This window comes from Cloeon dipterum, chromosome 1 (genome assembly GCF_949628265.1).
Source record: "Cloeon dipterum chromosome 1, ieCloDipt1.1, whole genome shotgun sequence".
NCBI lineage: Eukaryota > Metazoa > Arthropoda > Insecta > Ephemeroptera > Baetidae > Cloeon > Cloeon dipterum.
This window is the reverse complement of record NC_088786.1, coordinates 19,244,776-19,269,929: the sequence shown is the minus strand read 5'-3', so window position 1 is coordinate 19,269,929 and position 25,154 is coordinate 19,244,776. Positions and strand designations below refer to the sequence as shown.

Genomic DNA, 25,154 nt, shown 5'->3' with positions numbered 1-25,154 from the left:
ATTTTATACACAAAAAGGGATTCAATGTTAATCACAAATAGTTCTAGCACAGTTGAAAATCAATAAAATAGTTTCAATATTTATAAAATGACATTCCTCTTTTTCTCATTTCCTGTTTATTGCTTTTTGATAGATTCAAAGCATAGAGTTCAGTGAAATATTTCACGCTCAAATCGAACATGAATCACTGTCCAGTTGACTTGGGCGGAACGGCTTTTCCATTTTCTCCCCCCTTTCGCTCTCTGGAGCATTCGCACGAGAATATTTGAGAGAGTAAATGTATTTTATTCACTGGGCGAACACATTGCAAACAATCGAGCAGAACAGAGAGCGAATACGGCCTGTGTTGTCGACGGCGGCAGCGGCGTTTATATTACGAATGCGCATAAATTGTGACCGGTGTAAGATGAGAATAAATAAAATTTACGACCAGGCCGATAATAAATCATCTTTGCAGTTGCGTTTTGCATAAAAATGAGAGTTGGACGCGACACGGAAATAATGAAAATTGCATCACGCACCTAAACTTTTTTCATCGCTGTTAAAACTTCGTGAAATTGAATGATTATGCGTACTTCCATCGGAGAAAAAGAGTGAATTATTGCTGAGCAGGGTAATTTGAATGAGCTAATTTGCAGACCGTATAAATGATGCCTACTAAACAAGGATTACTGATTTTTGTTAATCAACGGACGCCTGATCTCATTTTAAATAAATTTAAATTTTACAATAATAAGTAGCTCTCTTTTTGTTGTGAATTAAGCTCCTTTCCTTTGCGATATGGCTTGATTATATATTTTTCAAATTTTTTAGCACAGTTTCTCCTATTTTCTATTGTGCCTTTTATTCGGTTCATAATTGTTTAAAATGCTGTATGTCAAATTATCCTCAAAAAATCAAAATAATATTTGATAGAGTTTCTACAATCAATAGATATTTCCTATTTTTAAACTGCATTCTTTACAAATACATATTATCCTAATTTATTCCCAAAATTCTCCTCAAAATCTTTTCGAGCTCAATTTAATCCCAAATTTGGTTATTTTTGCAGGGCTAATATTCGCTGAACAGTGCAAAAAGTGTTTCACCCCTGGTAGGAGAGCAAAGAACGCAGCGCGCGCGGAGGCGGTGTTTCTTTTTAATTAAAAATGGCCGGCGATAAGGCCCCAGGACATAATTCTGGCTGCGTGTTTTTGTGTCGTGGGCCCCAACAATGGCCCGTTCCGTCGACGAGGCCAAAGATGATGAAACAACAAGCGCGCTAATCTCGCTGCCTCCGTCGCCGCCGCCGCCGCTCGCGGATGACAAAACGCAGCGCGCCCGCCGCCGGCGAGTAACGACTTTTCTCCTTATCACATGACGACGACGCGCGCGACTATTTTAACTTGCTTTTCCTGCCTCCAGACAGCTCCTGCGCTTATTTCCTCGTCGAATTTTTCAAGATGACATCCACGTCCACCCAACTAAATTTCTTCTCTAAACTTGAGATAAAAAAATTTTAACAAGAGATATACAATTTTTTTGCCTGATCTTATTACGTTCTATAAGTAATGCATCAACGCGCATATCTGATTTCCAGCAAAAGCTGCATTGTTTATTGATAAATAATTTTATGGCTTGAAATTTTGCTAAAAAATAAGTCAAGATATTTAATTTAATGACATGCATCAATTCAATTTGATCGAATTTGATATATATTTCTCCAAAGTAAAAGTCCTATAGCATAAAGTAAAATAATTGGCAATTTTAATTTATAGACGTTCGTGAGTATTTTTATTCGCACTTCATAAAATTAATTTCATGTCATTTTACACTTATTTACTAAGCATATTCAGCGTACTATTTAACAACTTTTCCATAATTTAAAATAATTACGTTAATTTTAATTTGTTTACAACTGGTTCATACCGTTCAATTTTAATTTTACAGACCAGAAATTTTTAGCGAATGGACTCCATTTTATTTCAATTAGGAATTTATTTTATTTTTTCTGTTCTCTTTCTAAATTTTAAGCTGTTTTTTATTCATGTTTTTTTGTTTAGCCCAAAACTGAATAATGAACTAACATTATTTTGACAAATTTCTTAAGCTGGCGCATTCTAAATTAAATATTGCCATTTATATTCATTTATATCAATAAATGATATTTTAATGAGATGAGCTGCATTAAGGGCAGTGAAGTAAAATTGAAACACGCAAACGCTGCGCAAACTTATCTAGGGAACTGAATGCCTGCAATCAAATGACTAAGGATTCTTCGGCATGAAAATTAACTTCATAATAATGTTTCCAAAAATTTTCTACGCTGTTTCAGCAGTTGCAATTGATTTTATTTTTACTGCCCACATTTAGAATTTACAGGGGGTAAGCCACGGTGAATTCGAGTCAGCACAATGATTTGGAGGGCTTATCAGAAGGATTGTAAATCAGACGGCGGCCATAAATCACAAAAGACGCAACAGTCGCTGTGTGTATGTGTGCAATCACACACTCGCAGCACGATATTTCCAAATGAGCCGCGTGAAAATTATTATTTCCGCTGGCGTTGCCGGCCGATCGGCAATCGATTTTCAGCACTGCCGGCAAAAGAGACAAAATAAAAAAGTACTCTCACCATAATGGGCTGGAAGTATCTCTTGCATCTCTGTGATTTGTCTCTGCGCTCCAATATACCATAGCAAATGGTAATTTGTTTTGCGATTGAGCGCGAATCGAGAAAATAATTGAATGATTAAAATCTTTCTTGCTGGCAAAGTATACTCACCGAGTGCAACAAAATTATCTCTATTCGTTACACAAATAATGACGATATATGCCACTGTCAAAATTTAATCGGATATCTACATCTTACAAAATTCATGCAAGAGGGTTGAAATTTATAAAAAATATAACTTGATAAAAATGCGAATGAATGCTAATTTGCCATAAATATATATTAGAAAATAAAAAATCAGAAAATACCAACTTCTAGAAACACTTCTTTTTGGGGGTTTTCATCACGAAAACTGGCTGTGCAATAAAACTGACAGACTCAGATGTATACTGTGCTCAAAATAAATTCCAAAATATTGAATAAAGTGATTCCTTGTTACAATTAATGGAATTTCAATTAAATGCATGACTAATTACTCCACACGCATGCAATAATTACGATTAATTAGTTTGGATTTTAGTCTCATCCTGGAACCCGAGATGCTGTTGATAATTCTGATGTATCAATTCGAACACCTGTTCCTATCACGAGGTAACCGCGAAATGCAATTATTCGTGCGAAATGCAGCGAGCGATGGACGCCAGGGGGTTGAAGGTGGGTGGCGGGCGGGGGTGGAATTCAATCAAGCAGCGTGCTCATGAATATTTATGGCGTAGTCCGCTGCATCCATCGGGTCGACGAGGGGCAGGTGGGTTCTGCAGGCCGAGAGTTATGATTGCACCGCCCTCGCCGCTGGCGCTCGACCACAAATTACGCGCGCCAGCCCCCTAGCCACCCCCTGCGCGCGATACAACGTGTCATTCTGTTTGTTTGCATCTGCTAAGTACAACAATGGACCATTCAAACGCATTGACGAGCATTTTAATTTGCTGCAACATCGCATTCCTCATGCAGATGCTCCTGAAAGAGTTAGACACATTTTATCTTTCTGAAGCTTGAGGGTACGATGTACAAATTTGATTTTTATTGTTGTCCGTGATTCATACTAAGCAAGTCAAAGTGATTGGATAAAAACTGAAAATGAACGAGGTCTTTCATGACATTATTTATTCTTACTGCGTGAATGTGCGAATTTAATGACGAGAATTCCATCCAAATGGCAAAATAAAAATTAGCTGGTTCACTCGTACTGTTAATTGTTAGGGCATTCTAAGGGGTCAAGAGCAATGGGAGAAATTTGAGTATTCCGGACATTCCGGAGATCTTTTACAGGCTGCCCAAAGATGGAAAAAGGTGGTTAGTTAAGTGACTCGAATTGCTCAAATACTGAAGTGTGTCAACAGGATGGGGATCACTCAACGAACTGCTGGTTTTCGCACCTTTCCAGTGGCTTTAGGGACAAATGTCTGGCGTTTTAAGAATAGACCTTAGTGCGTGGAGGCGAAAAGATGGCCAAATTGGGCTCAAGCCCCTCTGCGACCTCTTGGGCCCCATGTATCCGCTCGCTGGTGCTCATTGTCTACTACGTGATGTGCTGAACAGAGGTTCAAAAATGAGTTAAAAGAGAAACTAAGAAATTTATTTTACTATCACTGTCAAGGGCTAAAATTGGTGTGGCGAGAACTCCAATTAACCACCACAATCTATAAGGAATGAAAAGATGTTTTTTCTCAAGATAATTTTTTTAAGTATGTAATATGTGAATTATCAATAAATCAATTAAGCTCACTAATATTGTTCATTTTTAACTTATCGGTGGTTGAAATAAATTAATTTAGGGTAAAAAAACATCGGAAAATTCTTTAACTAATTTATTTTGAAATTTTCAAATGAAACAACAAGTGCATTTTTGCCAGCATTTATGACATGAATATAACTAAATTGGCCCCTACTTCATCCGGTTGCTTTTTCACCTATCCCACAATCGGCAAGCATGCAGGCTGCAGGCAGGGAAAATAAGCTGCGTACTCTTGGTCGTGTGAGTGCTATATTTCAATTCCGGTCACGAACACGCCGCTTGTCCACGCGCCACAGGCGTGCGTGTATCAATTAGCCCCATGAACAAATCAATCAGCGTGTGCGAGAGGGTCGGTCGCGAAGAGCCTTGCACACGCTTGACTGGGCGCGCTCTGGTGTGTGCGGTTTGTCTAATTGAACAAATTGCAAATGCACACCGACCATCGAGGAGAGTGAGGTGCAGTGGGTGCGGTCGGCTCTGCTCGTCCAGCATAAAATGGAACTGTCTATTATTGCAGCTTGATAGACTCTTTTGCAACCAAGCTCAGCCGGATCAGCTAACGCTAACGATATATCTCTATATAGCTTGTGGTAGAATTGAATCAATACATTTCATGGCATAATTTAAGCGAAAAGGCATGACTGTTTAGGTATTCAATATCCACAAACATTTTAAGTTTTGAGACATTAAATCTATATCAGAAGAATTTAATTCACAATCGTCCATCTAAGAATTGAGCTACACTGGAAATGCTTTTCAAGACAAAAATCATAAAAATGCGTTTCATGCAATTTTGAAACTTAACCTAATTAACCTAATTAAATTTCAAAAATTCTTATAGAAAGCATTAATCGGCGTTTCCCATTCATTTTCACATGAAGTTATTCAATAATCTATTGATATAAAGTATTTTTGGTCTTTATGGCGATAAAATACATAAAATATTATCAACATCAGAACTTCTAGGACCTTTTTTCCCCTGGCGCGCTTTTTTATTCACGCGGAGGGATCGCACATTGCGCCGTGATTAAGTAGTTTCATCCGTTGCCAACAGATGATGGTTGGTGACGTCACTCGCAACATGGCTGCCAAAACAGAACGTAAACACAGCAGAGAAGAGAATTTTGCTGCTCGTAAGTGTGTTTTTGTTGTTTTCTTCACGAATTTTCCGACTTGTCGGCTTCGACAACGCCCGCGAGAAAACGTTCGGCGTTATCACCGTGCCAGAGGTCGAAAAGGTTTCCAAAATTCTGCCCTTATGGGTGAGCGGACCACTGACAGCTTGTGCTAGCGACCACTCGAAACGAACGAACAGAATTCGCCAACGCAAGTTTCCCACGACCTTTGCGACTTAAATGACGCGTTTAAATCGCACCTCCCAACAGTTGAGGCCCACAACGACTCGAATTTTTTATTTTCATAATTTAATATTTTAATTATCCAATTTATTTGAATTAGGTGAATTAAAAAACATGTTTGTGTTGCATTTTTTGACTGCCGTGTCCATATGCATGATTTGCGTGTCAACCACCGCTACATTGTAACGGGGTCGACGAGCCATATTTTTCAACATAATTATTTAAATGGTGTGCTAGCGCTTTGCACTTCGCTCATCGTATTGAATTTCGTGCCGGACACAGTATGAATCTAATTTATTTATACGGGTAAAATTGGCACAAGACGTGACACCCGTGCTTTAAAAATTTTGATTTGCGCCGATTGTCGGCTTGTACACACGTGAGGACCCGCTTTCGTCACAAGCAGGGCGCGTAATGTGAAAGGGGAGTTTGGCCGAGAGCCCGAGCCGAAAATACCGAGCTCTCATAGCTTTGGAATCGTCGAAAATTTCCAGCCACCAGCCGGGTCTCCGCCGATTGCCATGTTCGAACCGAATGATCGTCAGCCTCAGGCTGAAAGTGAGTTTAATAATTTTGTGGCCGGCTGTGGTTTCTGTTTTCTGACGATCCTGAGGCCAATTAGACCAGAGTTCAGTGACATTTCATAATAATGCTAGTTGCCAGGCCCGTCCATTGGCTTCTGAAACATCACAAATTCATTATTCGTGGCACACAGTTCGGTTGAAGAATTTATAATGTCTCTTTATATTCATGGCAGCAGAGATTTGAAACCAACTTTCAACACCGCGCGTTTGTAATCCTAAATTATCTGTTTAAATAATGCTCCATTTTTTGTTTTAACTGTGAATTTTATCAATTTTGCTCTCGATTTTCATTTAATTCGACCAGATAAATTCAATAAAATTAAGTTCCATTCATAGAACATCTGGTTTAATTTGTTCACAGCCAATTTCTAAATCTGAGTCGAGTGAGGGGAATAAATTTTACAGCTTCGTATAATATGATGCGATCAGTTGTTATTGCTATTCGATCTGCGTCGCACCTTGGACTTGACGTCACGCGGGAAGCAAAAACTCACCTTCCATTTCCCTGGTGACGGTTTTTTTGTTCCCGCCACCTGACTGTCTGCGATTGCTGACTCACTCAATTTGATTTCATCGGCAGGCAACATGGATGAGTCGGCGGCCGAGGGCGGAGTGCAGGCCGGTGGAGCCAAGGCCGTGCAGGTGGTGCTGGCCAAGGATGACCACACGTTCGAGCTGGACGAGCAGGCCCTTGAGGACATCCTGATGCAGGACCACGTAAAGGACAGGAACGTCGTTGTTGTCTCGGTGGCCGGCGCCTTTCGAAAGGGCAAATCCTTCCTCCTCGACTTCTTCCTCAGATACATGAATGCGCAGGTGAGAACTCCGCTGCTTAGATTGACTTTAATTCATTTTTATTTTGGTATTGTTTGTATTTTTTTGCTGAACTGGAAAATCTCAATTTTATTTTTAACGAATTTTAACCCAAAGATTAAAAACAAATTTGACAGCCTGAATAATTGGCAGTGACTAACAATGATTTTAAAAATTAAATAATGGAATGATTATAACATTATCAAGAAAATTAAATTAAGTACAAGCAGATTTCAAAATTAGACAAATATTAGTGCTTTATTGCTTATTCCAAGTTCTTTAAAGTCTGGGCAAACATTTATAAGAATCCATTTATTGTTGTGTTTCTTAAATCTATTGTAATTTTTGTATTATTTTTACTCCATTCAGTTACATATTCACAAGAAATATTGAGCGACACTTGCGTCGAAACTTCACAAATATTTACAGCTGATGTATTTCTTAACGTGTCAAATATCAAACACGAATGCAAATATTTTAATTTTCTATTAAGCAAATAAAACATCTAATATTATATCACTTATTTATCGATTTCCATGTACTTAAGAATGAGGCTCAAAACCTTCAATAATTTATCAAAAATGAAAGCTAAAATTGTGAGAAAAATTAGTCATAAAGGAATCTGAAAATTGGTTAAAACCGGTAACAACCAGAGGTGAAAAATCAGGTGATAATAACGATGCAACCCTCAGCTCTCAGTAAAAAAATCCCGAGTTGCCAGATCATTCCACCTAAATAAAAATAAAGCTTGCAATTCAAAATTAATGTTTTACTTTTTATTTAAACCCCTTTCCACCCTTTAATTGTCTTAAAATAAATAACTCTGCCTCCCCCTGCTGTAATTCCTCCCTTCGCTCCTCCCTTTGTTGACCCCTAAAGTGTACGCAGGGCGCCGAGGACTGGCTCGGAGATGAGGAGTCGCCCTTGGACGGCTTTTCGTGGAGAGGAGGCTCGGAACGCGATACGACCGGCATTCTCATGTGGTCAGAGGTCTTCCTCGTGGACCTACCGTCGGGAGAGAAGGTTAAATTACCTTTCCTGTCGTTACTAGAAGGTTAAACTAACTTCCCACTGTCGTTGTTCAGGTGGCTGTTATTTTAGTCGATACTCAAGGTGCTTTCGACAGTCAGAGCACTGTTCGCGACTGTGCCACTGTTTTCGCCCTCAGCACCATGACCAGCTCGGTCCAGATCTATAATTTATCACAAAATATCCAAGAAGACGATTTGCAGCATCTGCAGGTAACTCTGTTAAGCGCTGATCTGTTTAATTTTGTACTTAATGAGCAAAAACTTCAGCTTTTCACCGAGTACGGCCGACTGGCACTGGAAGACTGCGGCGACAAGCCTTTCCAGAAATTGCAGTTTCTCGTCAGAGACTGGAGCTTCCCTTACGAGGCTGACTATGGAGCTAAAGGAGGAAAAATGATCTTGGACCGTAGACTTCAGGTAATCCATTGTAAAAAAATGATCGTAAAAATAAATTATTCTCAAATTCAAATTATATCACGTTAAAACAGACTTAGGAAAAAATAATTTCAAGGAAACTCTTGTGCTATGACATAATAGTTTTTAGTGAAATTATTAATTTTATGTAATCTCCTATGAGTTGAGAGGTATCACCAGAGGAATATTTTCCTACAATTCGATGGAGTTGGCGAGTTATTGAGCTTCAAAGTCTGAAATTTAAAAATTATTATGGGATTAACTTTGGGAAATTCTTCTAAATCGATTGTAAACACAGTTTTCATTCAATAGTAATGATATTTTGAAGTTGATCTTCCAAATCAATTGGTGGGTTCTTTTTGACTTCTCAGAAAAGCCTCAAGATTTTGGACTTATGTGGGGAATTTTGCTAATAACTCATTAACGTTTCAAGATAACTTTTCAACCTTCAAGAGCTGATTTCTAGGTCATTTCCCTTTATTTTCGTAAAAAAATGAAAAAAATCCCATCAGCTTTCAGAATTTTTTTGGATTTTTCTTATACGTTTAGTCATTAAAAACTTACCTTTTATTTGTATCTGGTGTATCTGCTCAATTAATTTGAATATTAAATTCCTGTCCGTACTAGTAAATAGAAAACTTCTACCTCCAACGTAGGAATATTTTCTTGATTTGTAACAACAATATAATGAATTGGTCCTTGGTCCAGACATGATTCCGTTATTTCCCGCACATATGGGTAAAATTGAAATATTAGCTTCATGCAAAAAACATCACAGTTCAGATTAGTCTATAGATGTATCATATTTTCTCCCAGTCCTCTTGGCAAGCTTACAACAAGTGCCTGGTATAAATCAATGGGAGCTTAAGATAAGTTCACAAGTAGATTTTAAGATAAATTCCTCTCCTTCGTTGGCTCTGCAGCTGCAATGCATTGTCTTGTCAAGTTGAAAATTATTACCTAACATACTAAACTGTCTGGTGTAGTAATTTCATCATTTTTTTCCATGCCTAGGTTTCAGAAAAGCAGCATCCTGAGCTCCAGTCATTGCGAAAGCACATCAGATCATGTTTTTCCGAAATCTCGTGCTTCCTCATGCCACACCCTGGGCTCAGAGTGGCCACCAACCCAAACTTTGATGGCAGGCTAAAGGGTTAGTTCTACATACAATAAATTTAGTCAAATATATCCTAGGATGCTTTTTAACCACTGGTGTCTTCAAATTACTACCAGTTGATTTATTCCAAATTCTTCTGAAAGAAATAGTAATTGTAATTCTTTCCCAGAAAAATCCAAAAATTGAAATTTGCGAATATATGTTGAAAAATCTTTCTTTGTAGAGTTTTAATTAAAAAATGCTATTTATTTATCCCCTCAATTTCGCCTTAATTTAAAATAATTTCCAGTCTTTCTTAAAGTCAAGGTTCCCAAATTACTAACAAATTATTAAATATATAAATGCATGTTTTTTGCAACCCTGAATAAAATTCATTTCTTCACAGACATTGAAGGAGATTTCAAGAAGCAACTGGGGATTCTGATCCCAAAACTGCTAGCCCCCGAAAACCTTGTGGTGAAGGAAATCAGCGGACAAAAGGTGAAGGCCAAGGAGCTGGTGCAGTACTTCAAGTCCTACATCCAGATTTACAAAGGCAGCGAACTCCCAGAGCCGAAGTCCATGCTAGAGGTACTGTGCCAACATAATATTCCTCACGAAAGAATATTGACTACTGAGAATCGTAACACAGGCGACAGCGGAAGCGAACAATTTGTCTGCTGTGGCTGGTGCTAAAGAGATGTATCATACATTGATGGAGGGCGTGTGCGGCGGCGCGAAACCCTTCCTTAGCAGTGAACACCTTGAGGCCGAACACTTGCGGATTAAAGAGAAATCCATGGGTCACTTCAGCAGCAAGCGCAAAATGGGTGGAGATGAGTTCTCGCAAATCTACAAGGAAAGACTCGAGGCGGTAAGACCAACAATTTGCAAGTTATTTTGGACCAGCAATCTATTGAATTAAAAATTTAGTCAGCATACAAGTAAATAATAAAAATAATAAATAAAAAGCTTAAACAATTTCATATTGATAAAGCATTTTTATCAAGATATGGTGAATTCAATAGGCACATCATGATTGTTGATACAAATACAGCCATTCATCACAGTTGTTTTGTTTTTACAAATTAAAAAGTGGTAGGTATGACAGACGTTTCATGTGAACACATGTCTGTTAGTGAAAAGGCCAACTTCCAGTTCTGGTCAATCATTGCAGGAGTGACAGAAAATTCAGCATCTATTTGGGATATTTTAAAAAGCTGCTTCTCCGTGAATTTTTATGACTATGTGTGCAAGTGAAAAAAAAATAGTGTGAAGGTCAACTACAGTGAAGCTTGCGTCTGCTAGCTTGTAAATTTTAGAGATTAAAACATGAGTGCCTTTTTAAATATCCCTTCCAATCGGTATTTTTTTATTTTTCAGGACATTGACGAGCTGTTTGTGCAATTCAAATCCCACAATGAGAGCAAAAATATATTCAAGGCAGCGAGAACACCAGCAGTTTTCTTCACAATCGCCGTCTTCTTCTACATCATGTCAGGCATTTTCGGTCTGGTCGGTCTCTACTCTCTCGCCAATCTATGCAACCTAATAATGGGCACAGCCCTGCTCACGCTCGCACTCTGGGCCTACGTCAGGTATGAGCTGAAATTGGTTTTACATGTTTATTCTAACCCTCCAATCAGGTACTTGCTGCAAGGCTACCTGTTCATTCCCCCTGGCATGATTATTGATTAGTTTGTTTTCTTGTGTGATAAAATAAATGTGTTCTGCTGGTTATTCATTTTCGTTGGTGGTTTTTGTTCCATTTGCAGATATAGTGGTGAAATGAGAGAAATCGGCACGCAGATCGATGAGATTGCAAACGCACTTTGGGAAAATGTGAGTGTTGGCTCATTTTTGTTACATAATATTCCCCATTTTTAAGCACGCAATTTTGAGAGCGGTTTTGGAAAATAGAAAAAGCGTACACCCATAAATAAGCACTAAATTAAATTGAGAATTATTTGTTATACTGGATGGCCGGATTTAAAACCGACTATATGAGACCATTGCATCTTGTTCGCTCGTAGTTAGTGCTATGAATAAATAATATGTAGTAATACAAAATTGATATTCATATCACAGTATAATGGTTCATATTTATTTTTATTTTTTTACATGAAAGAACGTCAAACAGGATGCTACAAGGATCAGAAAAGAAAATACAACGCAATTGTTGATGGAGGATGGAGCACTGGCCAGTAAAGATTTTTTCATTCATGGGAAAGACATTTTCAATTTATAACTTTTTTAAAATAGGGATGAGTAAGATGTTTCATTAAATTTAACCATAATTTAAAATTTAGGCTAATCTCTGCGTGTAAATTAATTCAGGGTTGATAGCTATTAGTGATATTTTGTAAGAAAAAATGAAATAACGCGCTCTTGGTCCCTCAGGCCTTATTAGCAGTACTGAATCTCCAAAACAAAATTCATCCTTCAGTATTAGGAGTATTAGCTGGTAGCTGCACAGAATAGCTTCCATCTTGAATAAATTTCCGTTAAGAGTTAGATCATTCATAAATTTTAAATTAAATAATATTACTTGCTTGTGTATTTTCCAGCTGTCAGTTCTTAAAATTTTCCCTTTACGTTTCATCAATATATTTATCTTTGTGGTTGAATTAGACGGAATACAAAATACAGCTCTATCCTCGTTGAATATTCACATGTTTTCAAAGCGAATTTATATACTATATTTCAACTTATTCGGCAATATATAATGCCTGGCAATGAATGCTGTCCCGTTAGGAAACTAAATATTTCAAAGAAACATGATTTTAAGGAAATTGTCGAAGCTAGTCTGTCTAATTTCTCCAAAATTTTCAAAATATTTTTGAAGTAAATAGTCAAAAGAAAATATTCAAGGCCCCTTGAATTGCATGGTTGATGGTAATAATGGTTTGAAATGTTGCAAATCCACAATTTTTCATTTTGGTTTTCTTGACTATTGAGTCAAAAATAATATTAATAAATAAAAAAATGGCATCAATCGTTTAATTTGTAGGGCCTTTAAGAAAATGAGGGGTAAAACGAAAATTTCCCTTTCCATCCTAATTTTATGTGATTTTTCTTTGAAATTTCAAAATAAGTTAAACGGATATTTCTAAAAAATCGTTTCATATTTTATGCTTTGCAATCTTTTATCATCATGTACACATTGTCAGCAAAATCCTTTATCAGTGTTCTTCAACTCTCCGACGTGAGTTTTCGGTAAACACAGACTGTGATTGTTTATTTTGAACTTGCAGATAATGAAGCCGGTGTACGTGCAATGCATGGAGACGGGCATGCAGCACGCGGCGCGCCAAGCTGTGCAGCACGTGGCCGGTCCTTCGACGCCAAACAACAGGACGAGCGTGGCCACCACAAAGACGGCGGCGAAACCGAACGGAAAGGTCAAGAGCTCATGATGGCGGACACCCGTCGCCGTTCTGACAAATCACCAGTGCCTCTTTTGTAACTAGATACCACTCTCAAAAGCTGATTCGCTTCCAAGGATTTTACGCTCCCTCTTTATTTATTCCACTCCACTCCTGCACACTTCCATTTCTTTTTCTTCCGGTTTTAGTGCTTAAGTTCAGGCTTTGTTATTGTGGTGGTTTAAATACATTGTTTGCCATAAGTTTCCTATCTATTTAGTGATATATTACTCGATCGTTGCTCACCGTCCGACATGTTCGGATTGCTTGTCACACAAAATGTAATTCCGCGGAAACTGCAATCAAGCAAGGGTTCTGTAAAGACTCCTGAAGCGCTTTGAAAACTATATTTACTTCAAAAATTATTTTTCTCCGTTGTTAACAAAAATTGTGAGGAACACAGCTTCGCCTTTTCCCAAAAAGGTGATTTCTTCCCCTTCCAATTCCCTTAAGAGTACCTTCTATGAAATTCAGCGTGCCAATGTACAAAGAGAGGAGAAAATACATATATTAATTAATTACATAATTGAAGCTTATATTTGCATTGAAATAAGTCTATTTAAACTTGGAGAGATTATCAACCGTGTTGTTGGAAAGGATTCTCAGCCACATTTCATTCAGAATTAACAGATCAAGAGATATTATCCTATGTGTAGACACGTGGTTTGAGAGGGGCACCACATCTTGCCAAATATTTTTGAAAACTTTTTTAAAAATCGAACAACTTCGGCAAATTTAAATGAGAGTGTTTTGTAACTTTCCCCCACTCAATTTTGCAAGTCTTTACTTTATAGAATTTATGGATTTGTATGTTTAAGTTTTGTCGTGTAATCAATTGTTGAAATTTACAGTTAATAAAACGTTTGTTAAAACTTATGAGTCGCTTTAAAAAATTCCAGAAGTATGTGATGCGCCTAGAGGGATTACGTTTTATTGATTCGGCAAGAGTTGCTCTCGATTTCACGTGCAGCAGTAAAAACAAGTCGCAAGGTGATAAGTGGCGTCTTTCGCGAAAACGAAAGTCGCCGGAATTAATGTTTGAACTAATAAAAAAGGTGGGAGAGGACGCCGGCAGTAAAAACAAGCGGCCGCCGAGCCCAAAAAATACACACTCGATTTTGTATGTTTATAAATATACGTATCGCACGCACGAAGAGCGACACAAAACGGCGCATTCATTGCCTCTATCTCTCTAATGCTGCTGTGCGGCTATAACTGTAAAGCCACGGCGGCTCTGCTTTTGCTGCGGCCGCCGAGAGACGGAGAGAGAAAAGAGTAGAGCCCTGCGCGGTTACTGTATGCATAAAAAATCCCGCAAACATCAGATGTGGTATAAATTTTTCGGTCGCGATTTTAAATACTATGCGATGGTGGTTGCGGCCAAGTTGACGAGTGCTTATTATTTCAGAATAGTGCAATTCAAATCTGATTTGACCCTTAGAGCACCTATTAAGTACTCAGAAACACATCAGCACGTTTCCTGAGCACCCTGGAAGAATGGTATCGAACCTCGGGGGCTACCCTGACGATAGGGTTTGATTTCTTACTTGTTCTGGTGGTCTTGTCCAATCTTGGGGGGGGGGGAGAAACATGTTCCGAGGATTGCCCTATACTTTTGAAAATATCCAAGGGGCGCTCTTCTCAAAAATTAGTGAATTTTAATAAAAATTCTCAATTTTGAAATTTAAAAAAATGAGTATAATGTTGTTGACCGTTTAATTAGGCGTCAATTGGCGCGAAGTTTGACGTTCAAGCTTCTAGCTTTGTTAAAAATCAAGATATTCATGATTTTGTGAACTTGTAAACTCCGCGTTTTTTCCGATTTCACCCTGCTTTTACGGGAAAGGCAATAATTTTTTCTTTCGAGAGCCTGTTGATTACAACACCTTTAAACAACCTTAACAACATATTAAATCAAAAAATCAATGCAAAGACAAAATTTTAAAATTGCAGACATAGCAGACTATATCAATTCTCCTGTGGAAACACCCAGGTGCTGAAATAAAAAAATATTTGAAAAATGGGATATTTAAAAGAACAAAAAATAGCCCACCAGAAAAGTGAATGATATTGAGCAACATTTCTGTTTTAATAATGTGGGATTAAAGAATTTTAGACTGATTCGAAAATATTTAATTGTGTTTCAAAAGTCTCATTATTTCATGCTTCGTGCACTTTCGGTAGAGAAGTAAATCAGACGATCAAAAAAATATTCGTTCGATCGTCACAAAATTCGAACTCCATATTTTATAGTCTATGAAAAATCACACCTGACAGGACTCTAGAAGAGCGAGAGAGGCTTTCAAAACAGCCGGCGGAGCGCGAGCGAGAGAAAGAGACAGAGCCTGAGCAGCGGGGAATCAATGGGGGTCACGTGAGCGGTGCGCGAGTGTGCGCACCGCGCAGTCAGCAGGACGGAGATCGGTGGATCGGTCGGTGCTCGCAGCTCTCGAGTGTGTGGTGCAGCTCCATGGACGGGTGCTTGTCGTCTCGGCAACACGGATCGTTGTCTACCAGCCGCTGATCGCTGCCCCCGACCGAGATGCGGGCCGCCGAGGGGCCGAGCAGCGCGTGAACGGGCCCTGGACACGGCGCCCCGCAACCCCCACCCCCAGGTGAGCGGCACGGCACAAAAGACAAAAAGCACCTGTTCCGATCCGCTGCGCTTCCGCCTACGCGGGTGTGAATAACACAATTGGGCCTCGAGGCCCTGCCGGCCCGCCGAGCCCAGCTGACACTTTCGGGGTCACGCGTCGCGCGCCGTGCGCGGAATTTGGGTCACTATCTATGGATAACGTGTTATTGACCCGCCGCCGCGCGCGATTTTCGTGTTAGCCAGGCAGGCAGGCTTCCTTAATCTTTTTACACGCGCACTTGTTCCTCTCCGCCGCGAGTGACCCCTTTTTCGCCTGCATGTGTATACATACACAGCCGAATCGATAATATACCTCTCTGCCATGGTGCATTCGCGTTCTCGCCAACCCCACGGGCGCCCGACGGGATTTCCCTCTCGGAACCGACCCTTGAAGCCAAATATTGACCAATTCGCCCGCGAGGATCGTTACGCACGCCGTGAAGATGGGGCCTCTTAGCGTTGTGCAACATTGTGTGGAAAAGAAATGCGTCTGGAGCTTGAGAAATATGTCATTATACGCCGCCTTTGAAAAACAATGCAGTAAATCAACGTGCGCTCCGAAAGCTGAAAGCTGCAGCTCTCTTCGAGAGAGAGAGAGAGAGAGAGAGAGAGAGAGAGAGAGAGAGAGAGAGAGAGAGAGAGAGAGAGAGAGAGAGAGAGAGAGAGAGAGAGAGATAGCTCCACAGTTATTCTGAGCAGGTGCAATATAAATAGTTTTGTTTTCTCCGCCTTGTCTAGTTTTTGTTCTTTCAAATGCTTTTTTGATTTGCTCATTGTTAAAACTTTGCTATCTATAAAACAAGTTTCATCAGCTTACGACACTTTTTGTTAATAAAAAACTGCTGGCAAGCGATGCAAAGACTTTTGTCCAATACAGGATTACGTTTAATCAGTCTTCTTTGCACCTTGTTGGTGCATTTGTGCCTTGCAAAATAAACTAGACAAATGTGTAGCCTCTCAAGAAGTAATGGCTTCATTAAACTTTAATGAGCAAAAATATATAATTCTTTCTCACGTTTTGAGGCATAAGTTAGGTTTTAAATAATTAGCTCGATTTTTGGTATAATTTTTAGTAGGTGAGTGGGACCAAGGGTTCGCAAAATAAAAAGCGTATTGGATGTCAAAAAAATCTGTATTGATTTCACAAAATGTTTTTCGTTTTTTTAGCCAGCCGCTTGATTAGTATTGAGCCGATTTCCTCGCAAATTTAATCGACAACCTGAAAAATTGAAGGCGTTTTATCCCAACTTTTAGATTTAGTGAAGGTAAAAAAGATTTTGTGACATTTTTTCCTGTACGTCTTTGCTTTTGAAACGTAGGCAATCAATTTCAAATAATGACTGTCAAAAGGGAACTTAAACTGAATTCGAGTATTTTCCATAGTTGCCTAGTGACGGGAAAAATCGGACCCACGAGGGCGGCCGGCTAAAAATACACGTAAGAGAACGTGTCATCCCTCCAGACTGGGGATTTCCTCCGCACTTGTCGCAATAACGCACGTTCCCTTGGCGACGTACAGCAGAAGTGTTGAAACCCAATAACTTCATATTATTTATCACACGCTCACTGGTTTTATTTTCCTCGCTTCTCACGCGCGTACACGGAGGCTTATGCTTCTAAAAAACGGCGAGCTGCGAATGAAGAGGCGCATGATGAGGTGGCTGGCCGCGGCTCTAGCTGAATTAATTGGACATGCCCGACGGTGCGGTGGCGGACGCACTCTTGCATCACCGCATAATTCATCTGCTGGAACAACCTCCGAATAAACACCTAGAGTTGGATTTTGAGATTTCTATCCACGAAGGTCTCGTCTGAAGTGTGCACACTCCGCAATTTGACCTCCGGCGTGAAATTTGATTCTTCATACTCGGCTGCTGAGTAGAAATGCAAAAGGTGCGCAATAAAAGCACGACGGCACGCTGCCGTAATTCATAACTTTTACTCGATTTTGCTGCGGAATTAGAAAGCAAACAGGTTGATTTGAGCCGGGCCGCGCGCATCTCTCTCATCGTGTTTATTTCGCCGCGAGAGGAGCGGCCGCGCGCTCGATCTCTCGTCGTTTCGATCCTCCCACTCGCTCCAGTCTACGTCTTCCTCGCCAAACTAGCATTCAAAAACATTTTTTACGCCCGTCACACAAGGAAGCGGCAATTCGAAAGATCCTTTATAATGTAGTTAGTCGAATTATCTCTGCGATGCTAGCTGGGGCCCAATTTCAGGAGGAATGTAAGGAAGATGCGCAGTGGGCATTGGCATTGCTAAGGTGAAAACGAGCAGTGCTCTTCATGGGAAATGGGACGCGCTTTTTTCAGAGCTTTCTTTCGGCTATTAATATTGAAAATTTAAATGTTGCAGTTGTTACTCATATTTGGCATTGTTGTTTTTTTAATAACGAAGGATGTAGTGGCATAAAAAATGCTGAATTGTTTTCTCTTCAAAAAAAGATTGATGCAGTGAAGACCCGGAAAAAATCCTTGTGGCTTTGTGGATTGAATTAAGGTCGAAATTTGCTGAGCACATTTTTTGTCCTCCTAAGTTTGTATTTTCCCAGTAATATCGAAGCACTGTCTTCCTGAAATCCGATTTTTATTTCAAAACAAGAAGTCTAACCGACATGAAACATTCACTGTTAGTTTAGTTTCATCTAAATAGAACTCAAAATCTGCCAAGAAAATTCTCAAACGCATATTTTTTTTTAGAAAATGGACCAAATATAAACTTTTGGTCTAAAAATTGAATAACAGCTAAAATTTTCGTAGGTTTGCCGTTTAAATTTATGGGACATTTGACTTCAAACTGCGTGCTAATCAATCGGTGAATTTATTGAAAACCACGATTTATATCGCCTGAAGGAAAATTTCACTCAACGTTGACAGATCGCGATGAGAGAAATCAAGCAAACAAATCATTTTCACCCCCGTTTGATTTTTAGAATTAAAGCAAAATCTATAATTTAACTGTTTCTTGGTCCTGGTTTCAACATTAGATATAAACAGTTACTAAATTTTACAAACAATGTACGCAATGAACCAATTCTCGCTATAGGTACTAATGCAAAATGTTCATAAATGTGTCCCTAATAAATCTCCACTAAAAATGATCTACGGTTTCATTTACAAAACAAAAATCCTGTAGGAATTCGATTAAATTTTTAAACTGCCTTCCAAATAAAGAAAGATCAGCAATTGATAGAATACAATCGCTTAGAATTAAATAAAAATCTTTCAAATACTTAAAGCAATGTAGAAACATGCTTAATTTAAGTATTCTCAACGGTACGTGTTTGAGCACCGCTGTGAACACACGCGCGCTCTCAACGATTTCGCCGCAATCAGCACTTTCGGGGCAGCGAAGCGAACAATTTGCGCGTTAGCTGTGCTTTCCAATTCATTACCGCTTTGTTGAATTGGAAATGAACGATACACTAATCGCTTTTCGCCCGCAGGATGTGAATTGGGGACCGCGAGAGCGAGCGACGGGACGATTCGTTCGGCGCTGACGGAGGGCGCTGACAGATTGGCAGCATTATGGGCGCTGGCCTGAGCAAGACGCCGGCCGCGTTCCTCGATTCGCTGCCCGTCTCCTCGCATGGCACCGTCCACATCGTCATGCTGGGCCTCGACTCGGCCGGCAAGACCACCGCCCTCTACCGCCTTAAGTTCGAGCAGTACATCAACACGGTGCCCACCATTGGATTCAATTGCGAAAAGGTACAAAATTTATTTTGAAACTTGAAATTGTTAGTAATAATTTAAGAGAAGCTGACAACTGCTCTCTTAAATACTCTCAGAGTTGAATTAAATTGTCTTTTTTTAGGGTTGGGAATATAAGCCGGTTTTAAAGCCCATTTAGACCTCGATTTTCTGAACAAACGAATACACGTTTCATGAGAATACCTGATAGTTAAATTGTTTTTTGTATTCTAAAATAGGATGTTTTATGTAAAATCTACATAACCCTAAAACTGACTTTGCAGTTCAGTGAGACCATTAAAATTTAGGTTAAAATTCTCTCTTAAAATCAACTATTCAATTTACATTAAATAATTTATTTGTTTGGCTTGTCAAAATCATCCTTTTCTGGTTAATTGACTAATGCAATCGTGGAAAGGCCGTGACAAAAAATATTTTGAAGAAATAGGAAACTTGCTAAATATTGTTCTTAATTTTGCATTGAATTAAGGAGAGATCATGTGTTTAAGAAAAAATATTTAATCAACTATTTTACTGTGTTCAGAATTAACAAGTGCCAAAAAACTGAAAATGTTTCAAAAATCTATTTAGTATTTTTGTAAGAAAAAATATCGCACCAGAAAATGAAACTATTTTGTGCATTTTAAAATTTTCAGGTGATTTTGACGTTTATAAAGGTGGCTTTTAAGTCTTAAAATTGCTCATTTGCTGCCAAAATTAAAATCAAATGCAAAAACTCTTAATCCTCATTTACTTATTAATTTGTACTTAGCTCTAATAAGTGGAATTCTATATATAAGGCATCAGAAATAGAGCGGAAGCAGTAATTAATTTTCTATATAACCTTAGAATTTAAATATCGCAGAAAGTAAACGAGCTTGACTCTAATTATCGTAATGACTCCAATAAATCGATGTATGCTCTTCAACCTATTTGCGTAACCTTGATGTGACAGTGAAGAAACGGGAATACGAATGAGCGCATATAATATACATTTTATCTATATAGCTAACTGCAGTGTCAGCGAACTGATAAGACTATGTCAAGGGAGGTTTGCTGAGTACGCACCAAGCACGCCTGGCTGAGTTTCCGTCAATCTCTTTTTCTAGGAACTTGCAAGTACACGGAGGCCGGGCTCTGGTAGCTAGGCAACCTATATTAAGAAGGGAAGTGCGTGGCGCGGGTTGCGCCTGGCCAATGGTTGGCTGCGTGTACGATTTTATTGCCAGCACTTTTTTGCGTCAAGCCGGAGAGTAATATGCACTCAACCTTATTCCGTTTTAACGAGTTTTCCGCAGCAGCCATTCAGTCGCAATTTCCAGGATCGTGCAGCTCTTGTTTATGACGGTTGGCTTTGTGCAAAATGTGTACAAATCCTTCATGCGTAAGAGGAAACTTTTGCTTGTTGTTAGATCCACAGAGATTTTCATACGCTTTAATTAGCGTAAAAAAACATCTCGTCAGTTAATGTCTGCTGCACTACTATTCAACTGAATAGATAACTGTTGATGAACGATTATTGTAACAGCGTGTTCCGCTCGGCCCGTGTTTCCCGTTTCTCTTTCATCTCAGAAACTGACCAATCGGTACTGTTTCATGACTGTCTGCTTAACTTCTTATTATTTAAATTGATTGCATTGAAGAAATGAACGAATTATTTATTTAAAACGATAGTGTACAACAAGCACCTTTCAATAAATAAATAAATCAGACGTTCACAATTTCATATTAAAACATAAAAGATGCAGTATTTTTATCACAGCTAGTCAAAGAAATGGTATAAGCAAATTATAGTCAAGGTGTGTTTATCAGGCTTTACACTTAATCCAAGGGGTTTTAAATGTTGCTTAAAATCTTAAAATTACGTGACCCATGCTCAGGTGCTACAAAAGTAAAATCAGACGATCAGAAAAACAGTCCAACCCTGTTTACATCATTAATATAGAATACTTTTGTTCCCCATCCACTCTTTGTAACAGCTTTTCGTCATTTTCTATATTTGTGCTCAAGTAAGTTTTATTAAATTTTATAATTATCTTTAAAATATTTTACTTTCGTAACCGTAATAGATTATCAAAATTTTAACAATTTTTTATCTTAAAATCTGACTTACGCAAATCAGATAAAAAATTGTTGTAAGATCTGATTTTGTTTTATGTATAAAATATTGTTTTCTTATTACAAAAATTCTAATTGGCTATTTGTATCGATTTTCAGGTGAAAGGCACATTGGGTCGGGCACGCGGGGTGACATTCCTGGTGTGGGACGTCGGCGGGCAGGAGAAGCTGCGGCCGCTGTGGCGCAGCTACACGCGTTGCACGGACGGCATCGTGTTCGTGGTGGACAGCGTGGACGCGGAGCGGATGGAGGAGGCGCGCATGGAACTGCTGCGCACTGCCAAGGCGCCAGAGAACGCCGGCGTGCCCATCCTGGTGTTCGCCAACAAGCAGGACCTGCCGGGCGCGCGCGACCCCAAGGAGGTGGAGAAGCTGCTCGGGCTGCTCGAGTCGCCGTCGCAGGGCCCGTCGGGGGCGCCGATTGCGGCGCCCCTCTACCACGTGCAGCCCGCGTGCGCCATCACCGGCGATGGCCTCCACGAGGGCATGGAGCACCTCTACGAGATGGTGCTCAAGAAGCGCAAGGCCTCCAAGCAGAGCAGGAAGAACAAGGCCAAGTGAGCAGACTTTTCTTTGTGCCCTCGATGTGATGGATCGTTGTCGCCGCGCTGTGATAAAAATATTGTTCGGACGGATCGCCTCATTTTTGCCGAAAGGGATTTGTCAGAAATGGGTGATTTGGAATTTTCCCCAAGGATCTGGGATTTGCACGAACGACTGGAATTTGTCCAAAATTTTTGGTCATATTTAGGAGGTGCAAAAGGATTATTTTTTTCTCTGGTCGCTATGACATTCAAGCCATTAAATGAGCACGAATCGTGAGTTTTAAGCATTTTGACGCAAACGAACATTTCTGCAAAAAGTTAAATCGATAATTTAATTAGGGTTCTAGCTGAAAATCTGAGAGAAAGTCATTTTTCGTTTTTCCCGTGCTTTGCAACACGTCCCACGCTTCCTCTTTCTTAAATTTACGACCCAACACGCTCAAATTTAAAATAATTTCCGAGTAACACCTTACTCCAGTGGGTGCTATTCACAGAAAATCTGATGGACGGTGGTTTCGACAACAAACACTGCGAGATTTTCAACAAATTCTATTATTTTTCCTATGGTCAAAATTGATTTTCTATCGTTTTAGGTGGGAAATAAACAAGCCGATATTCATTGATGGTTCGATCTTGGCTAAACACAACTTTGAACGATTTTAGAAACCGATTATTCTACTCAAAACATATGTTAATTTATTTTTAAGATTTTGAATAGGGGAAATTAAATATTTGAGATTTGAATTAAAATTATTTTATGCTAAAAAAGTTAATTATTGAAATAATTGAATAAATTTGAAGTAAAAATCAATCCCAATAGTCTTGACTTTCTAAGTTTGCATCTTTAAAAATTCAGTCTTAATATATGATACTTAAATGGAAACTCATCCAGATCCTCCAGACGTATATTAAATCACCTGTTTATCACAAATTTCATTCAGTCAAAGTGCACGTCCCCGTACGACGCGGACCACGGCCACTCTTTGCAAGTTCATTTCCTTCAGTTTTGACGGCTTGTAGGATGATTTTTTATTATTTAAAAAAAAGAATGATTCGCTCTCCTCAAGCCGGTTGTCAGATGCCTTCACCGAATTATAGTTTCAAAGTAATTCTCAAAGAGAGGCAAAAAGGCGGCAGCAGGATTTGGTTGTTTCGATCTTGGTCCGTGTGTACATCGCATTTGCAGGCAAGTGCTGCGCAGGTTGTAGCAGAGGAAAGACACATGCCAATACCGAAAGACTTCTTTTGTATCGACGATCGAAGCGAGGACAGCCGCACGCAGATATTAAATAGTGATTAAGCCGCGTTTAGAACGGATTTTCGCAACGTAGCCGCGAGAGACTTATCGCCTCTCTTGATAGCACAGCATTCCCACCAAGCAGAAATAAAATAGATCTGATTATATCTCAAACAATAGATGTGTGAATCTCCGTATATAAGATGTAGCGAGTTGGAAGCTCTGCACAATACATTACATTGTATAACTCCTCTCGTCCTCCAATCGCAGCCTTTTGCAACTTATCTCTCCTCCACACATTTGCGCGGACTTTCGACCTGGAACCCACCTCATACTTTTTGTTGGTCTTCTTTTTTGTTACGCGCGAGCCAGATTTTATTTTATTGACACGCTTAACTTATTTTTGTAATATTGTCGTGTAAATTATAAATATTGTATGATGTACATTACTTTGACGCTATTCAACTTGTATCATTGAAGATAATAAAAATTCTTTTATATGTTTACGTCACTTTGTTTTCTATCAACCCTAAACAAACATTTTAAAAACAAAGAAAGCTTTCTTCCTCTTACTATCATTGTGAGATTTAGATATATGGGACAAAAAGGGAAAACTGGGTTTGTAAAGAGCGTGAGTCTGCTCTAGACAAACCTCACTACTGCACTGAATTTTAAGGAAATTCTCACGCTTTGCTTTTCACCTGAATTTTATTCGTTTTTTCACACCAATTGTTTGGCGATGAGCCAAATATTAACGCGACCTTCTTGCAAAATGGTCTCATTGTTCTAGACAGACGCTATAAAGCTTTTATTGCGCAAGCATGTTCTCACAGAGTCGCAATTGGCGTCAGTGCGCCACATCACGTTGCGATTGGCAATAAATGAGTTAACTTTGAACTACATTTAAATCTAGATCATAATATCTGGACAAACTCGAGAGTAAATCAATTTATTAAAACTTAAATAAATTTTTGGAAAAGTACTAATTTTCTAGATGATAGAAAAAAGGAAATTAGACCAATGGCTCTACGTCTACTTTGCGTGGATTGAATAAGGGTAAACGGCTATGAGTCAAATGTGGAGAGAACGCGTTCTCGTACCTGGTCAGTAGCTTTAGTCCTTTGAGTAAGAACAAAACGTTAATGCAGTTTTGTATATAATTTTGGATCATTTAGGCAGTGAGGCGAGAGATTATCCTTGTAATATTTAAGTAATTGGATGTTCACCCAATCTTCATTTTTTTTTATTTCCTTTCAACTCGCTGAAAATTACCGACCATTGCATGAATGGTAAGTTAAGAATGATCAAATCAACTTAAGGAAGTTGTAAATCACTAATTGTAAGTGATCAACTGCACACTGCACTCATTGCCGAGCACATCCAAAATTATTAATTTCGTTTTTAGTTTAATTTCCGCGGACAACATATAATTTAATAATTATACTGATTCAGATATGCAGAAGAAATACTATTTAAAACTCTTAATCATTTTCTAGATTAATTGTGTATAACTATAAATAAAATTTGAAGGTGTCGCAAGTGCTATGTGTTTTTTATCTTGAAGAAGAAGAAAAAGAAGGCTGAGTTGAAAATAATCACTTCATATATTATATGCTTGCCAGATGAAGGAAAATAGTTAACCAAAAGTGGCTGTCATATGTAGTTTAGGTGTTCTTTTATTTTATTCTGGCCTTTCTTCGCTTTGCCGTGTAAATTATTTAAAAATAAAATTGCTATAAAATATTGAATTGATTTTACAATTTTGACCACTCCCATAGGCGAATAGGGAATGGAAGGCTAAATGTTGTTAAAAAT

The 25,154-nt window shown here is 38.9% G+C and overlaps 2 protein-coding genes across 7 annotated transcripts; both read left to right on the top strand.

The window, feature by feature from the left end:
* Nucleotides 1–5,421: 5,421 nt before the first annotated feature.
* atl (atlastin GTPase) lies at nucleotides 5,422–13,988 on the top strand. 6 transcript variants are annotated; one of them, XM_065496537.1, is made up of 11 exons: nucleotides 5,422–5,524; nucleotides 6,914–7,149; nucleotides 8,035–8,169; nucleotides 8,232–8,387; nucleotides 8,445–8,594; nucleotides 9,606–9,744; nucleotides 10,094–10,278; nucleotides 10,340–10,561; nucleotides 11,071–11,285; nucleotides 11,463–11,529; nucleotides 12,942–13,988. In XM_065496537.1, exons 1-11 carry the CDS (start codon nucleotides 5,446–5,448, stop codon nucleotides 13,101–13,103), a joined length of 1,746 nt encoding a protein of 581 aa, XP_065352609.1. In that variant the 5' UTR covers nucleotides 5,422–5,445; the 3' UTR covers nucleotides 13,104–13,988. The 6 variants fall into 6 exon arrangements, with proteins under 6 accessions (XP_065352609.1, XP_065352608.1, XP_065352612.1 ...); XM_065496536.1 differs by having other exon boundaries at nucleotides 8,026–8,169; XM_065496540.1 differs by lacking the exon at nucleotides 12,942–13,988 and adding an exon at nucleotides 11,816–11,950 and having other exon boundaries at nucleotides 8,026–8,169.
* Nucleotides 13,989–15,478: 1,490 nt separating this feature from the next.
* Nucleotides 15,479–23,845, top strand: Arl4 (ADP ribosylation factor-like 4). Its single transcript, XM_065489026.1, has 3 exons — nucleotides 15,479–15,727; nucleotides 19,193–19,457; nucleotides 21,657–23,845. Exons 2-3 carry the CDS (start codon nucleotides 19,275–19,277, stop codon nucleotides 22,116–22,118), a joined length of 645 nt encoding a protein of 214 aa, XP_065345098.1. The 5' UTR covers nucleotides 15,479–15,727; nucleotides 19,193–19,274; the 3' UTR covers nucleotides 22,119–23,845.
* The last annotated feature ends 1,309 nt before the right edge of the window (nucleotides 23,846–25,154 follow it).

What these genes read in the sequence shown, in the direction of transcription:
- atl (XM_065496536.1), top strand. Translation starts at nt 5,446, where the DNA reads ATGATGGTTGGTGACGTCACTCGCAACATGGCTGCCAAAACAGAACGT. An exon ending in ACCTACCGTCGGGAGAGAAG is followed by an intron (nt 8,170 to 8,231) that starts GTTAAATTACCT and finishes GTCGTTGTTCAG; the next exon opens with GTGGCTGTTATTTTAGTCGA. An exon ending in GCACTCTGGGCCTACGTCAG is followed by an intron (nt 11,286 to 11,462) that starts GTATGAGCTGAA and finishes TTCCATTTGCAG; the next exon opens with ATATAGTGGTGAAATGAGAG.
- Arl4 (XM_065489026.1), top strand. Translation starts at nt 19,275, where the DNA reads ATGGGCGCTGGCCTGAGCAAGACGCCGGCCGCGTTCCTCGATTCGCTG. An exon ending in TTGGATTCAATTGCGAAAAG is followed by an intron (nt 19,458 to 21,656) that starts GTACAAAATTTA and finishes ATCGATTTTCAG; the next exon opens with GTGAAAGGCACATTGGGTCG.